The 17157-nt window shown below is 53.6% G+C and overlaps 1 protein-coding gene across 1 annotated transcript; it reads left to right on the top strand.

Moving 5' to 3' along the window:
• On the top strand, positions 1 to 15077 carry Ubfd1 (ubiquitin family domain containing 1; the record flags this gene model as incomplete). Its single annotated transcript, XM_013504809.1, is given in 6 exon segments — positions 1 to 185; positions 1151 to 1359; positions 4670 to 4735; positions 4874 to 4979; positions 8831 to 8913; positions 11679 to 15077. Coding segments are annotated over 6 exon segments (760 nt in total), but the record flags the coding sequence as incomplete, so codon positions are not given.
• Between the last annotated feature and the right edge of the window lie 2080 nt (positions 15078 to 17157).

Genomic DNA, 17157 nt, shown 5'->3' on the forward strand with positions numbered 1-17157 from the left:
GCCGGCCCCTGCGCAGCCCCCCGGGGACGCGGCGGCCCGGGCGTCGGTCAGCAACGGCGAGGACGCGGGCCGGGAGCGGGAGCTGGTGGAGCTGAAGATCGTCTGGAACAAGACCAAGCACGACGTGAAGGTGCCTCTGGACAGCACGGGCTCCGAGCTGAAGCAGAGGATCCACTCCATCACAGGTGAGGTCGGCGCGGCCCGCCCTCCCCGGCCCCCGGGCCCGCCTTGGCTCGCGTCCCCGCGTCGCGTCCCCGGGGTCAGTCCTTGAACGCCTTGCGCTGATCGGAGCGGGAGGGCGAGCCCTGAAGTCGCGGCGAGTGACTGAGACCGAAGCCCCGGCCTCCGGAACGCGCGCTTCGAGCTAGTGCTGCTGACTTCGTTGGTGCGATCACCGGAGCGCTGGTTAAATGTACGGCCCCAGGCCTTTGTCCTGAGGATTTTGGCTCAGTGGGTCTGGGGTGTAGCCAGGAATCTGTTCTCAGCAGACATTGTAGGTAACTTTCATAAGGGAAGTTTAAGAAAGCCTGCGGGTGGCTGTCTCAATAGCCCTTAAAATGACTCGTATTTGTTTAGTTTGCGTTATTTATGATGCTTTGCCATTTAAAGTGCTTTCTTTCTAACGCTTTCCCCGGGTAGCCTCTGAAGGCATAAAAACAGTGATTTTTGACCTTACTGGCTTGTGCTCACATCTGTGAGTTCTCACTTAGTATTTGAGTGAGTAGATGACCGAGAAACAACTTGCAAAGTATTCTGATGTTCACTGAACAATTACTGTTGCGCTGGATGGTTTGCGTTTATGCTGTTGTGCTGGATGGTTTGCGTTTATGCTGTTTTAATCCTTGAAACAAATCTATACTGAAGGACCTACTGTCATCCCTGTGGTAAAGTTCTGCAAATGGAGGCTGAGATGATGGAGGCACTGTTTACTTCCTGCTGTTACTCTCAATCCTTTTTTTTTTTTGAGACAGGGTTTTGCTGTGTAGTTGAGGCTGACCTTGAACTCAGCAATCCTCCTGCCTCAGCCTCCCAGGTGCTGGGAGGAGGGGCCTGCACCACCACGCCCGGCTTCCTGGTGTGGTGACTCAAGTCTGTGGTCGGTACATGTCTGTGCCTTCCTTTAACTGTCTTCTCTCTACTTTTCCCCAAGGACTCCCGCCTGCCATGCAGAAGGTCATGTATAAGGGGCTCGTCCCTGAAGATAAGACGTTGAGGGAAATAAAAGTGACCAGTGGGGCCAAGATCATGGTGGTTGGCTCCACGATAAATGATGTTTTAGCAGTAAATACGCCCAAAGATGCTTCGCAGCAGGATGCAAAGGCCGAAGAGAACAAGAAGGAGCCTCTCTGCAGGCAGAAAGTGAGTCCACCTCATGCTTGTTGCTCCTGAGAAATTGGAGGCTTTGTCTTCTCTGGCCTTGGCTGGCTGTATTCTCCCTAGAATAAGTTCTTTTTGGACAGGGCCCATGATGGAAATTTATGGCAGCAGTTGGGTGCGGCAGAGTGGAGGTGACAGCTACCTGAGATTTGCAACTTTATTTCATCTGGCGGGTCAGTGTGTCTCAAGTCTACCTACTTTAGAACGAGGCTTTTGTAAAGGGAGCTTCAGACCAGCTGTTAAAAGGAATCAGATGTGGGTTTCTCTGTCCTGTTTAGGGTTGTAGAAAAATGCCAGTTGTACTAGAATTAAGCCCCCATCTTACATACAAATGTGTACCTTCGAGTCAAAAAAGACCAGTAGGGACTGGGGATATAGCTCAGTTGCACAGCGCCTGCCTGACATACGTGATGTCCTGAATTCGATTCCAGGTACAAAAAAAGCCCAATTATGTATGGGCATAGAAATTAACAAATTTCAGAGGTTCCTCTGAAACTGACCATTTCAGGAAGCCAAGTGAAGCCAAGTAGGGAGGTAACACTTCATGTTCTCCTGATCTATTAAGTATGGGCCGGATTTTCCCTAATTGCTGTATTGCTCATGTTGGGTGGACTCCAGCTTTGTCTTGGACTCATTAAATTTTATTACTGTTTTATTTTATTTACTTATTTACTGAGGTACTGGGGATTGAATACAGAGCCTTTGCACTGAGCTACATCTACAGCCCTTTAAAATCTTTTTACATTTTGAGACAGGGACTCACTTAGCTGCTCAAGCTGGATTCAGACTTGCTACCTCTTGCTTCAGCCTTCCATGGTGCTGTTGGTTACAGGTGTGCGCCACTGTGCCACCTGAAAGTATTTACTGATCGGAGCAGTCCTCACCTGTTCGGTTACTGCCCGTTGGATCCCACCGTTGCTGAGTAGCTGCTGCACCAGGAAGACATTCTCAATGTAACCTATGTCCTAGCAAGGAGATCAGTGTGACCTCGATCAGTTTTTGTGAAAGTGACGTTGAAATGTAAGCCCAGCGCAGGGCCACAACTGTGGGCCACAGTTTTGTGCTAGACATGCATCATCCCTTCTGTGTGCTTCCAGAACTCAAGTGTTTTCATAAGTTCAGCGGCACAACCTAGCCAGAATTAGCATGAATACTCAAATGTTTGCTACACGCACATCAGCATTTTTGTTGATTAGTTGCTGTCCTAGACTGCATTGAGGATATTCATGTGTGTGTATGTATGAGAGAGAGAGAGAAAGAATAAGAGAAATACATGGATAGATAGATACTGGGGATTGAACTTTGAATTCTGGGCCTTGCTGCTGAGCTGCATCCCCAGCTCTTTGTAATGTTTGAGACAAGGTTTTACTGAGTTGCTGAATTGCCTGGGATGAGCTAGAATTTGCAATTCTTCTGCCTCAGTCTCCCAGAGTGCTAAAGTTACAGGCACATGCTTTCACACCTGGTTCATGTAATATGTATTTTAAAACTATATTTTTGTTTGTCTTTTTTTGTTGTTTGTTTTTTGAGACAGGGTCTTGCTGTGCAGTTCAGCAGGCTGGCCCTGAGCTCACTTTGTAGCCCAGGCTGGTCTCCCACCTCACAACGCTCCTCCTGCCTCAGCCTCCCAAGTGCTGGGATTACAGGGGTGTGCCACCATGCCTGGCAAACTATATTGTTTTTACAGAACTCCTGAAATGCTTAAGTCTAAAACAGTATTCTTAAGGGTTTTTTGTTCGTTTGTTTGGTAGTGCTGGGGAGTTTGACCTGAGGGTCTCACAATGCTAGACAAGCACTGTATCACTGAAATCCATTTTCAGCCCTTGTCTGTGGGGTTTTTTCATTATGTTTTTTAATTTTGATGCTGAGCGTCAGACCTAGGGCCTCCTGCATGCTAACCACATTCTTTGTTACTGAGCTATACTCCCCAGCCTCTGTCCACAGAGCTTTAGCTGAAGGATTATCAGTGTACTTTAACGTGTAGAAGGTGTTCATTTGGACAGTGTCACCCTCCCCTCCAAGTACCGGGTCATGTTATCCTGTAGTGTACTGCGTTCATCTCTGTTTCCCTTTCTCCTCCTGCATGTGTGAATAGATGGCAGTGAGCAGCCTCACTGGTCATACCCAGAGCATAGCCCGCCTCATAAGTACAGGTTTTGAGTCACTAATGGTAGCTTCACAGGCTTAGAACCTTTCTCTGCAGAGCAGGGGAAAATCTTCAAAAGGTACTGAAAGTTCTGGCTCAGATTGTCTCCAGCCTGAGCTGCTTTGCCCCGGAGCTGCCAGTTATTATGAGGAATGAGATCCAGTCTCCTGGCTTTGTAACCGCCTGTCGGGGACTCTGGGGCTGATGTGTAGGGTGACCCTTCCGTTCGCACTCTGGCAGTGCTGAGCTCATTTCTGCTCGATGGTTCTGCCTAGCCAGTAAGCGGTTGTGTTGGCTCAGGCCTCTCCTGGTGTCCAAGGTTGACTAAATTTTTACCTTCTGTCCGTTTATTGCACCCTAGTTCCAGCTTTGCCAAGCAGTTACTGAACCTGTAAAGCCATAGTTGAGGGGAGGGAGGATGGGACTCAGGCATTCGGGCCAGGGAAGAGAGCTGTGTAAGGGGCCGTGATGGGCCACCCTGGAGTCCTGGGGTGGGGGTGGGAGCCGAAACAGGGTTAAAGACTTCTGAACGTCAGGGTAGAGCTTCTCTGTGTGGCGGGTTGAGGGTGGAGCAGTGGGAAGACTTCTGTGCTGGGCTGGGTCTTCACTTGTTAAAGGAACGTCCTTTCTGGGCAGTTAGGCTGGTTACCAAAATCTCGTAGTTCTCTCTGGGAGTTTAAATTGACAAGTGTTGTTGTCCTTTCCCGCCTTCCGGGAGAGCAGTGCCCTGCGCGGCTCTCTTCAGCGTGATCGTTTAACCCTTCGAGTGGTGACCTGCTGGGAGGAGAGGGGCGTGTTTGAATTAGCAGACGAGGAGCTCTCCTTGCCCTAGACCTGTAGTAGCTAATAGAGCAGCTGTATGTGGCTGATGAAAAGTAAAGTGAAGCGAAGCGCTCAGCCCCCGGCCTCACTGGCCACGTCTCCCATGCAGAGCAGTCACAGCACAAGCAGTGTCTCTGCTGTGACCGGAGGAAGCACCTCTCGTCCTCACAGAGACGAGCAGAGCGGCGCCCATCTGCAGGGTCATGGACACTAAAAGCCTTAGTCCCAGAGCTTGGCAGGCTTTCTTCATCCTGTCTTTGAGAGAGATACAGCAGCATGCCTAAGACATAGCTGTTTCACCTAATGATCTCTTCTGATTTATAGCAACACAGGAAAGTGTTGGATAAAGGAAAACCTGAAGATGTGATGCCTTCTGTTAAGGGTGTCCAGGTGAGTTGAATTCTTGGCGAGTGTCTGAAAAGGAACTCGTTCCGCGTTGAGATTCCCGCAGTTGTGTTTGTGAGTCTGTCCCTTCTCCTTTTCTGCCCCAGTGCCCCTTTATCTCTCACCGTGGTGTTGTACCTCCAGGAGCGCCTGCCTGCGGTACCTCTGTCCGGCATGTACAATAAGTCTGGAGGAAAAGTGCGGCTCACTTTTAAGCTAGAACAAGACCAGCTGTGGATCGGCACTAAAGGTACCCCGTCCCGCCACGCTCCTCCCAGCGCGCCGCCGGCGCCGCACCCGGCCGCACTCGCTTCTGCGTGCGGATCTCCTCCGGAAGCCTCTCTGTCCACTGTGCTGTGTGTGCTTCTGCCTTTCGAATTTGCTGTTAGATGCTTGCCTCTTGTTTGGACCTTCCTCCTGCATTGTTTTCAGTCCGATCTCAGGGCCCAGCCATCAGAACATGGACTCTTCATTTGTACACGAGACCAGAGGTCCCACACGTGGCCGGAGGGTCAGGTCTGGTCCCTAGGCAAGGGTTTTATGGCTCTGTACACAATTTGCAAAAATCAGAGATTTCATTCTGGTTTTTTATTTATGTATTTTTGGTTTGGCTTCTCTTTAGAAAGATAAAATACCTGGTCATGTGGGCCTGCGTTCTCACGTGGCGTCAAGGAACGAGGGCCGAGTAGTTCCCGCGGGGCCGTGCCGTCGTGCGCGGCCCTCTGCTTGCTGCAGTCTGCTTCGCTCGGTCTCCCAGCTGCCTGTCCCCTCTGGGTCCCTTGGCCGTGTGCTGGGTGCTGTTCTCCTGATCACTGCCCTTGCTTCCCCGCTTGACTGCATGTCTCACCACCAGCACCTGTGCACAGCGTCTGGTCGGCCTGCTGTTTGCTGGGAAACGCCTCTGACCGTCCTCTTCCTCCTTCCCCCTAGACCGTTACGTTCCAGAAGCGTCTGTGCCCCTTAGTTTGTCAGGCTACCGCGTCTTCCAAGTGTGATGCGTGAAAAGCATGTCGGCTCCTCTGCCTGTGTGTCTTCCGTCACTCATTTGCCATTCTGCTGCTTGTCAGCGGTTCCTGGGCTCCAGCCCTTGGCTCATTCCCGCCGCGTTCAGGTGCTTCCACGCGGTGCTCTGTTCTCAGCAGGGGCCCCGTTGGAACTGTTGCCTGCTCCGCCTGCCCTGTTGTCCGCTGTGTTCCGCTGCATTGGCGACCTCGGCCAGCCCGTGCTCACACAGCTTCGCGTCTTTGCTCTTGCCGCGTCCTCCCCTGGAATGCCTTCTTCCCGTTCCTCGGTATTAATAAACTCTTCCGAAGCCCTTCGGCGCCCTCTCCTAACGAAGCCCTCCCCGGTAGCCCCCGTGAACTGCCGCTTCTCTTCCTGGAGCCCCCTTCACCTCCCCAGAGCACTCATTACTCTCTGACTTGTCTGTCCCCGTCAGATTCCCGGAGGGAACCGAACATGCGTAATTCACCTGTTTCGGGCCAGCACTGTAGGTATTCAGTGTCCGAGGTAAATGCTCAAGAGAAGCATAGGGGCTCTTGGCGTCGTGCGGCGGCCGACTTCAGGGACAGAGGCCGTGTAGCGCGGCTCCACTCAACACGGGCCGCAGCGTGACCGAGAGTACACCTTGGGGCGAGGGTGGCGGGGCGTGAGATTTTCATCTCACACGTGAAAACTTTAGAACGCAGAAATCTCTCATTTCCAGCTCTGTGCTGGTTCTTACAGTGGCCAGACTGCAGTGCCGAAAGCGCTTGAGTCCTCCGGCCGTTTCACGGTAATGCGCTACATTCTTCAAGGTGCATTCAACTCTACCGCACGGTCGGTGCAGGTTCTGCAAATTTCTAAGGGTTTCCCCAGTTTTCCCAAAGGCCTCTGAACCGTGCACAAGAGGATTGTTCTCCGCAGAGCCTGTTCCCCCGTTCCTTTCCGCACTAGCTGCCCTGCCTCTCTGTTGGCTTTACAAGTGATCTTGCCCTGTTCTCCGCCACTGCATTCACTTGCTGAAGCACGCAGGCTTCTGCCTCTGCTAGAGTTCTCCTGCTGCTGCGGGCAGCCCAGCTGAAGGCGGTTGCCAAGGCTGATGCAGGGCGGTGGTGCCCAGGAGGATGGTGCAGGCAGGGTCTGGGTGGAGCCCGAGCGTCTGTGTGCTCGCTGGGTCCTCGGGGAGTGCTTTTGTGATAGGAAACACAGTAAGCGCAGGGACTGACCTGCTGAGGACCGCCTGCCTGGACAGTGGAGGTTTCCGTTCCTCTTCTGGGAGCCGCGGCCTTGTGCTTAGGCTTCAGGGCAGAGCTCTCGAAGTAGCTTGATGCGCTGGACTCCTCAGCTCCTACGAGCCTTCGTCCTCACTTAGCTTCAGACTGCTCACACCTTCCAGGCCTGACCGAGGCTGAGCACTTCCGTCCCGTCTAGAGCATTTGTCCCTGTCCCTCAGCTGCCCAGGGTGCGGTGCCCTTCACGCCTGCCCCGGCGTCCTGTCACCCAAGCGTCAGAAGTGCTTGGAGAAGGACAGCTGGCTGTGGGTCGGCTGCGAGCACTGGCCTCGCCTCTCCACTGGCGAGAAGTTGCTGTGGCGCCACCGTCCTGGCGGCTTCCTGGTTTCCTGGTGTAAGTGACCCTCCAGGGCTGCTTCTCCCAGCTTAGGCTCGCTCCGCTGCCTTGTGTGGAAGACACTCGCACCGTCTCGGGGCCGCAGCCAGGAGGCCCCGCAGCTTCCCGGAGGCCTGTGCCTTACTGTGGGAGCGTTGGAGCTCGTTGCAGAGCAGATCTCCGTGCAGAGCAGGTGCACTGGAGACCCTCACTGCCGCCGTGCTGGAGTGGGCCCAGCAGCGCCCAGTCTGGAGTTTCCAAACGAAGCCAGACATCTATCTGTACCTTTATGTGAGGTCTCTAGACATTTCAAGCTAGTAGTTTTTGAAAGTTTCAGGGTGTTGTGTTTTGTCTTGGCTTTTTGAGACAGGGTCTCATTATGCAGTCCAGGCTGGCCTTGAACTCATGGTGATCCTCATGCCCCCAAGGGCTGAGATTACAGGCGTGCACCACCACGCCCTGCAGAAGTTTCAGTCTTGAAGACAGCTGTCGATCTTGTCCCACCTGTAGCCACGAAAAGGGTAAACCCGAGCGAGCACCCTCAGGCCCCTCCCTCCAGGTTGCCGTGTTTAGGGACCCAGCGCTCCGAAATGGAGCTCAGTTGTCTAATGTCCTCTGCTAGGCTGGAGCCCAGGTCTCTGAATTCAAGGCTGTTTGGCAGCTTACCTGTTTCCACACCCTACTTTGCAGATTTTCTTTTCTGCAGAGGCTGTAATGAGTCTTTGACTTCGGTTTAACTGTTTGCAGAGAAATGCCTGCCTGCGCCTCAGGTGTCTGCTGCCTCTGGGGGATTTCCTAAGGTGCGGGAGCCCGCCCCGCCCTCACAGCAGTCCTGCAGTTGGCTCATGCTCAGCCGCCTCGTTTGCAAGCATCCTGCACCGCCGCCTCTTTCTTACCCAGCACCCTTAAACTTGCTGCAAAATGTGTTCTAGCCGCATGTGATTAGCGGCATCTCCAGTGTCAGTCACGTGAGGTTATCAGTGTTTGAAAGAACTCTGTACAATGTGTCCCTGCACAGGGTGCGGGGAAGGAGGGAGACGGAAGCAGCAGGATCACCCCCGCCTGTGAGAGCTGCAGGGGAGCACTGCTGCGTCTTTGTTTGTGGGCTCTTGACTCTGTATTCTAGGTGTCCAGGACCTTAGCCAATGCTTGGCCTTGGGCAGTGAGGGTATAAAGGAATTCCTTGGGTGGTTATTAATCTCAGACTTTACAAACTAACACGAGGGGAAGCGCACTTGCAGACACACACAGAAGAAAAACAGCTGCTAATGGGCAGGATCTGTGTCTGCGCTCAGCCCTTACGTCTCATTGCCAGTTCCTGTTCACTCCTGAGGTCCGCACTTCCCAAGCAGGGATCGGACGCACTGATCGGAAGGTGGTGCCCACGCTCGTTAGAGGGCGGTGCCAGTCAGGTGTTCACTGTAGACCCCGGCCTGATGAGGGAGGGGCTGCCGAGGCAGGAGTGAGAACAGGAAGACTTTGGAGTAACCACTGTCCTCCCTCTCCATCTAGAACGGACTGAGAAATTGCCCATGGGCTCCATTAAAAATGTGGTCAGTGAGCCTATCGAAGGACACGAAGACTACCACATGATGGTGAGTACTCAGGCCGGGCTCGCCGGGCCAGGCCTCTGCTTCTGCTTACCTGGCGGGGGTGGCTTTGCGATTGAGCTGTCCTAATTGAAGCGAGCATGTGGTCTCCAAAAAACTTCTTTAAGGAGGAGCCGGGTGTAGTGGCGCATGCCTGTAATCCTCGCACTTGGGAAGCTGAGGCGGGAGGATCACAGGTTTGAAGCTAGCCTAGGCTACGTAGCAAGACCTAGTCTCAAAAAAAAGGGGTAGGGGGAGTATCTGAGACCCTCGTGTTTTCATGACCTTGTTCTGTGTTCTGTTCATCTTGCAACAGCCCGCCTCGCCCTGCCCACCTGTAGTTTAAAAGGGTGTGTTTTCCCTTGCCGTTCTTCAAAAATGTTTCTTACGCATCTGACTTGTTTTTAGACCAGGAAAATTAAGAAGAATGGCATGTGGATTTTCATTTTATATTTTGTCATGGGTAATAGAGACCCCTCCTCCCCCAGGCCTTGGTGTTTCAAAGACCTCAGGCAGTCGCTCTTCTGTAGTGGTCCTGCTCGTCCCAGGCTGTGCCTGTCACGTGGCCGGGACCCTGTGGCGAGGACAGATCCCAGGCGCATCTGTTCTGCCCGGAGCTTTGCTCTGCACAGTGGACAGCACGTGTGGAGGCCCTGCAGGTCCACACGGAACAGAGCAAGGAGTTCAGTGATCTAGAAACGAGCAGCAGCTTAGGCAGAGCTGTCTTTCCTAGCGCTTTCTGGAGAGCACTTTAAAAGTGAAGTTTACCTACCTAAACTCCTAAGTTACTCAGAACTCAAAAATGTTATACTGGATCGGAAATAGCGATCCTGTGGGGTTGGGGCCGTCTTCGTGCTCCCTCTGAGGAGGCAGGTTTTTCTGCATCCTGTCATAAGCAGTGCAGCTGTGTCAGCCCCATCCCAAGAAACAGGAAGCAGCGTGACCTGTACATGGGTGTTGCAAAGCGCACGGCAGAGGGATATGTCGGGAGATCCCCTCGTTGTGAGAAAGACCGGAGCGTGGCGGGCTCCAGCCCTGTCAGCGTGTCAGTTTGCTGAGGCTAAAGGAAGGCGTTGATTGGGATTGTGGTGCCCAAGTGGTAGGCGCCTGGACTTCCTCCCTGGCAGTGAAGAGAATGTCACTGGTCCTCCTCAGGCGGTCCCTCTGCCTGTAACCTTCCTGTAGTCTTTAAAACAAGACTGCAGGCAGCTTTGTTCGGCCTGTTATTTTTCTGTTTTAATATAAGTTGGATTTTAATATTGTTAGCTGGGCCACTTACTCTTTTAAAACATTTGTGTGAGCTGGGCGTGGTGGTGCACACCTGGAATCCCAGCACTCGGGAGGCTGAGGCAGGAGGATCTTTGCAAGTTCAAGGCCAGCCTGAACTAGGTAGTGAGACTGTCTCAAAAAGACAAGCCAAAACAAAACCCATTTGTGTGAACAGTGTACTTCTGTAGGATTTGCAGCCCTAGTTTTGCGGCAGCCTGATGATAGGGCCAGGCGAGTTGCGGGCGGCAGCCTGGGTGTCTCTCAGGAGTTGGTGTGCGCGGGTGAGGACTTAGCGTTTAGTCTGAACGTTCGTTTCTCCCCGGAGCCTTTTCTGCCAGTGGTCCCAGTCGCCCCCTTTGAACGCTATAACTAGTGTTTCCCCTTGTCCTGGTGAGAGTATTTTCTTCTCTTCTTGTAGCTGCCATTTGTTTAGCTGGATCAGCGTGGCACAGTTCAGTTAGAGAAAGGTGGCCGTGTGCTCTCACTTTTAGAGACACGTTCTGAAAAACACAGGACAGGACAGAACACGATAACCGTACACCCATCACCGAGAAGCGACGGCTGTGAGCGCTGTGTAACTTGCTCCGGGTCTTCTTTACACAAAGAATACGACTTAGCCGCGGTGACGACGTCCCCAGTGCGTGCCCCTCCCGCTCCCACTCCTCTGTAGGTGCTGCCGTCTGCGCGCGTTCACGTCTGCAGACAAGCCCAGGTGGTGCCGTTTCTCCAGTTCTCCCGAGGGCGGCGTGTGCGCCTTGCTGCCGCCTGCTGCTCTTGCCTCCACGCTGTGATGTGAGGTTTCCCTCCAGGCCCGTGAGGGTCTGCCTTTCGTACCTGTGTCGGCGCACTCTGGTGCTCGTGTGAGTGTGCGCCACCCCACTTGGAGTTGCACATCCCCTTAGCGACGGACGCGTAGGTTGTGGACAGGACTTTGTCACGTGGGACAGTGGTGCTTTGAGGACCTGTTTCCTTATGCGCGTGTGACAGGTTTTCCAGGCCGGTGGTTCTCAAAGCAGTGTCCAGGTGGGCCCTGCTGCAGCCCTTGGGAGCTTGGAGGCAGCTTGTCAGGCCCCACCCTACCTGCCCCAGTCAGACCACAGCTGAAACCTCTGTTTCCACAGCCCTGTGCCTGGGTTGGGTTTGGTTTTTGTCCTTTTGAGACAGGGTCTCCTGTGCAGTTCAGGCTGGCCTTGAGCTCACTTTGTAGCTGGCCTCAAACTTGGAATGGTCCTCCTGCCTCAGCCTCCCAAGTGCTGGGATTACAGGTGTGCGCCACCACGCCCGGCTTCCCCGTGGGTCTGATGTGCATCAGGTTTGAGAGTTGCTGCACTGAGGTTGGCTATGCTGAACTCCGTTTGTTTTTGAATTGTGAGCAAACGCTTGCGATGTGCACAGCTACCGGACGCTGTTCAGTGCGCTCACCTCCCGCCCTCCCCGTGCTCGCGTTCTGCCTGTGTGGTCGCCGCCTCTGAACCTCCGCTTGGTCTCCTCCTCCCTTCCAGGCGTTTCAGTTGGGCCCCACGGAGGCCTCTTACTACTGGGTGTACTGGGTCCCGACGCAGTATGTGGATGCAATCAAAGACACTGTGCTGGGCAAGTGGCAGTATTTTTGAAAGCACTTTCACCTCTGGCCCAGGAGACTGACCCAAAGCGAAGGACGTTGTGGGAGAGGCCTGCAGCACCCTGGATTTCAGAGTTCTGGAACTTGGTTCACAAAACAATCTCCATTCAGCCTGAGGCGATGCGGTGACTGAAGCCAGAGGTGATGTACTTTCACCATTAGCTTAATTTTAACTTAAAATCACCAGTCCCTTTCTCGCAGTCAGCTTCGTACCATTTTTAAAGTCAGCACCGTGGAAATGAATAAATCTGAATTCCGAACCTGTTGTGTGGAATACTCTACAGTCTGTGTGAGAGTAGAGCTGCCAGTTAATGTCGAGAAGGGAATCATCAGAAGCTTGTGTTACTGTTTTTTGCTTTAAAAAAATCATATCAACAGAAATATTTTCATAAATCTTTGGTTGCAAGCATTTGGACTGCGTTGTGCTAAGTTGGGGCGTTTTTTCCTTTTTCTTCCTTGATGTAAATTGTATGCAAAATGGGGGTTTTAGTAAGCCATATTTTCCTGTCCATTGTTTCAGATTTAATGCTCTCCCTTTGTTAATTTTCTCACTTCCCCTAGATTTGAGTTTTTATTTTCAAAACCCAAAGACACCAGTTCCTCTTTTGGTACCTCGCCCGCGCCTCCCTGCCCGGCCGCCTCGCCGCTGCTTGGGCGTGCGCGGGGGCGAGGCGGGCGCGAGGCCGGGTCGGGAGCGCTCACCTGGCCGCGGGTTCGCAGAGCGGCGGCGAAGCTCGCGAGGGACTCCTGTCCGCACGTCTCGCCCTCTGGACCCCAGCTTCTCAGGAGTCCGCCGGGCTGCTCCGGAGCCCCCGCTGCGGGGCGAGCAGGTGGAAGACGACTGACACAGCCATATCGCCACAGGTCCAGAGACCGCTTTTCTTTGGAGGTTTTCCAGAAGTTCTTAAGCAGTCCACTGGTTATTTCAGCTCTGCGGCTCCATCCGGTCCTTCTGCTCCCGCTTGAGTTCAAGTGTCCTTTATCCCAGGTGCAGAGGCGCCGCCTCTGTCAGGACAAGACTCCGGGCCGGTGGGTTGGCCCGTGGTGTCCGAACAGCAGAAGTGGGATAAGTTGCTTTCATGATGAGCTCACCTTCTGGTTTTAGCCCTTGCGTTCTTTGTACACGTGAACTTCTGTCGTCTCCTCGTGACTCGATGGACTCTGAGATAAGGGACAGTCTCAGTGGGTGGTACCCTTTGTGCTGTTCGCTGTTCCTCTGCTGCTGTCTTTGCAATTCTCCTCTCCGTGGTCGCAGGCTCTCGTAGTAAGGTTTGGCAAGAAATCCTCCCCCCTCACACCTCGGATTCTAAGCTGTCGGCCCCTCGTTCTGTGCACCGTGAGCATGTGTTCCTCTACGACGACTGTTCCTTGTGAGCCAGTGGACGATATTCTGTGCCCTTCCCTTCTAAGCTGTAGTTCAGGAATCCGGCCCATGTAGACAGACTCTTGCTTTTCGTGGTGTAGTCAGTGCCAAGTTACGCACCTGGGCGAGAAAACCCACTCTGCTTCTTTGGGGCACGAGTGCGTATGTGGAGTCCGGCGTCCAGGAAGCCGCCTGTTCTCAGCCCTCGAGAAAGGAGGAGCCCTTGTGCCTTCCGTTCTCGGTGGCCTGCGGTTCTTGCGGGGGAAGAGTGCATCTTGGCTACTCGTCCCGGCCTCCCGTGGGGAGCAGGTCTGCAGAAGGTCAGGCAGCAGCTGAATACTGCCCTTGTCGTTTGCCAATGTCATTGTCCTAAAGACTTGTCCGGCAGTGCCAACGCCCACTTCGGTCTCCCAGAGCAGGTTTTTCTGTCCCCAGGTTGGCCTGAAGCCCCCGTCAGCCTCCCTTGCTCCCTGCGTGGCTCCCAGCCGCCCCTGCCACCCCTGCCGCCCCTGCCTCTTGGCGAGCGCGTGTGCCGTGCCCTCCCTGCCGCCCGAGAGCCACACTGCTGCTCACTCAGGCTGGTGTCGCTTCAGGAGGACCAAAGCCTGTGTGAGCCTTTTTCATTTTCAGTAAAATGGTGCTTTTTTCCTTACTTCAAGATACTACATATACATCATAATGTACACGACATCCTTGTATGGAGCTGTTTGAAGTTGCTTGGAAGAGCTCATTGAATCTGCTCTCGCAGCCTTGAGCTCTGGCTCCTGACCCCGGCCACGTGGAAGGGCCCGGCTGGAAGCTCGAGGGACAGCGCAGGCACAGCCCCAGGCGCCCGCGGGAGAAGTGTCTCACATCCACGTTGGGTCTCCGCAGTATTCACGATCTTGTCCTTACATCCTGTGGGCAGTCAGTCTCTGTATATTTCTGACCGTCTGGAGTTTACTGACTAAATCTGTGTGAGCAAATTGAAATACTCTTCCCTTCAGGTAGCACCGTAGGGTTTATTTTTCCTCAGGATTATTTCTGTACAGTTTCGTCACTGTCAGTTTATAGGGGACAGGGCTCCCCTCCCTGTGGCAGGGGCTCCTGGGAGGCAGAGGGGGAGCTGCCTGCGCGCAGGGCCGCTGCTTCCCCCCTGCCCTCTCCCTCCCTGCGGCAGCGGCACCCTTCCCGGCAGGTCAGAGGGCAGGGTGCGAGCTGCTGGCACTGCGCTGAAGGATTCTAATCTGGTAGGCCTCCTGCAGGGAGTGTCTGCTCTCTTTAAATGAAGTTCAAGCGAGTTAAGGATGCACTTTCTTACAATCTTGTCGACAGAATGGGGCCCAGGTGAGACCCTTAGCAGGCTCTTAGTTGCTGCTCTGCCTTGTAAGGGCCAAAGGGACTAGCTCCGCCACTGCTCAGAGAAGCTGCCACGGCCACCGGAAGGGCCTGGCCCCGGGCCGTCCAGCCGCGTGCCTGGGGGCCGAGCGCGCCCCTGGCCCTTGCTTGCTCCTGCCTGCCGTCCTGGGCGGGGCGGCCCCTGGCCTAGGGCGGAGTCGCCTGCCGGGTCCTCTGTGACGGGCTCTAGCGGCCTCTGCCCTCTGCGAGGTCCGGGGGCGGTCAGGAGCCCTGGGGCGCAGACACCCGCTAGTTACCTGCCCGGCCGGGTGGTTTTCCTGCTCTCTGACTTTCCAACAACCTTTTTCTTCCCGAAAGAGTTCTGCAGTTATTTGACAAATACATGTACGTATCACGTTTCCTTGTGGTGTATGCTCTGTTCTGGTTTGTTTTGAAATCAAATGCCTGTCTGGGAGGAGGAGAACGTATGTAGTCTATTAGATTTGCGCTGCTGGATTTTTTTAAAAAGTATAACCTTGATTAGCTGTCTTTATTGTTCATTCTGTAAGATTAGTCTATCAATTAAAGTTTGATAATTACTCGGCGTCCCCTTCCGGTTCTTCTGCGCCTCCCCCCGCCGCACTCGTGCTAGGCACTGACCAGCGTGTGCAGCTCTGTCCGAAGCCATCTTTTGCCAGCTTAGGTTTTTATTCGGCTTTAAGCATATGCCAATTTGTTCTCTTCTGAACAGCTAATGAAAAGAAGGTTCGTTCCTGTAGCAGGCAAGGTGACCACCGGGCCAGTGCCACTGCCCGGGCAGCCCTGTGCGCCTGGCCGGCCCCCGTGTGTGGGGGGGAAGCTGCCCGCCCTCCCCCGTACCCCTCCCCCGCACCCCTCCCCTGCACCCCTCCCCTGCACCTCTCCCCTGCACCTCACTGACCACTTAGCCTTCCAGGACGTGCTTAATAGAACATGGGAATGGAGCTCTAGCTACATGCCACAAAAGAGGAAGAAGGAAGGAGCTTTTTACCAAAAACGGGGAAAGAAAGGAATCTTTGGTGATGGAAACAGTTTATCCAAACTTGTTTTGACCCAGGACCACTTCCACCAGAGCCTTTCTCCTCCTCCCTGTATTTTCAAGCGTCCTGAAGGTTCTGGCGCACGCCCCTTCCTGGCGGGGGAGCGGAGAGCTCGCTCTCCCATGTGCCTGACCTGAAGCAGCACTGCTGCACGGGAGAGGACAGAGCATTGTGCCGCATGGGTACATCTGATGCTTCCTAGAGTGTCTTCTGTTCTGATGATTCTTCCGGATTTCATCCCAACTCTGAGCAGTTCCTTCAGACAATTTAAAACAGGATGAGTGTGTCTCGTCAGCTGGAGATGGACATGAACTCCAGTACGCACGTGTCCCCCTTCTGTGGAGAGACGTCTGGTATATTCTGTGCTTTGAGAAAGTCCTTTTTCTGCACTGGAGACCCAGCAGCCAGACGACAGGCTTTGGGGCAGGAGGTCACCGTCCTCCCCGCCCTCGCCTGGGTGGTTCTGCTCGGGGCCGCGGGCAGGCAGGAGACGCTCCCACCCAGACCACTGCCCCCGCACTTGGCTGCCTTCGCTGGGAATTCTGCCCCAGACTCCCCTGCCTTGTCGATCTGTGTTTGGCTTTGTGTCGTTTACCAAGGCTACCTTTTTCTGAAGCCTTTTTCTCTTGCTGTTACAACTCTGAACTTAAGTCACTTCTATTTTTACCCTTTTTCCCCTTAAATACACCTTCCATTTTTACCCCTTGTTTGGAAAATTTTCAAACCTACAGAAAGCTGAAATATGCTTTATTTTTTAACATTTTTGTACTTTCCACGTAGGTTTGTCAGTGTTAAAATGTTACCATCTTTGCTTTCTCTAGACAGACACACCTCTTGTTCTGAAATATTTGAGATATAGATACTATGAATCTTCACTTGTAGGTACTTTAGCACGCATCTCCCAAGAAGGGTGTTTTACTACAGTACCGCTGTCCCACCTAAGAAATTTTTTTTTTTGGTGCCAGGAATTGAACCCAGGATCTCATGCTTGCCAGGCAGATGCTGTACTGCTGAGCTACATCCCCTGCCCCAGAATTTTTTTTGTCTTTTTGAGACAGGGTCACGCTACACAGTTCAAGCTGGCCTTGAGCTCACTTTGTAGCCCAGGCTGGTCTCGAACTCACAATGATCCTCCTGCCTCAGCCTCCTGAGTGCTGGGATTACAGGTGTGCACCACGATGCCCGGCCAGAATTTTTTTTTTTAGTCTTGGCTTTCTTATCTTTTTTTTTTTTTGGTTTTTCTCTGGTACCAGGAACGGAACTCACGACCTTGTGCTTGCCAGGCAGGCGCTTTTGCCGCGGAGCTAAATCCCCAGCCCCAACTAAATCCCCAGCCCCTTGGCTTTCTTATCTTAAAGGCAAGTAATTTACCCATATGTTTGTGTACAAATACACACCCCAAAACAGCATTGAACCCAGGGCCTCATCCATGCTAGGCCAGTGCGTGTGCTGTGCCACTCAGCCACATCCCCAGACACTCACCCTGTGCAGTTTTAATCTTCTCACTGTGACGCCTGCCTTCTTCCCGTCTCCGAAGCTGCTCTGCCTGTCCTGCTTCTCGTGGCTGGGGCCTGAGGAGGCAGTCCAGCCGCCAGCTGGTC

This window comes from Chinchilla lanigera, unplaced genomic scaffold (genome assembly GCF_000276665.1).
Source record: "Chinchilla lanigera isolate Chin_1 unplaced genomic scaffold, ChiLan1.0 scaffold00092, whole genome shotgun sequence".
Taxonomy (NCBI): Eukaryota; Metazoa; Chordata; class Mammalia; order Rodentia; family Chinchillidae; genus Chinchilla; species Chinchilla lanigera.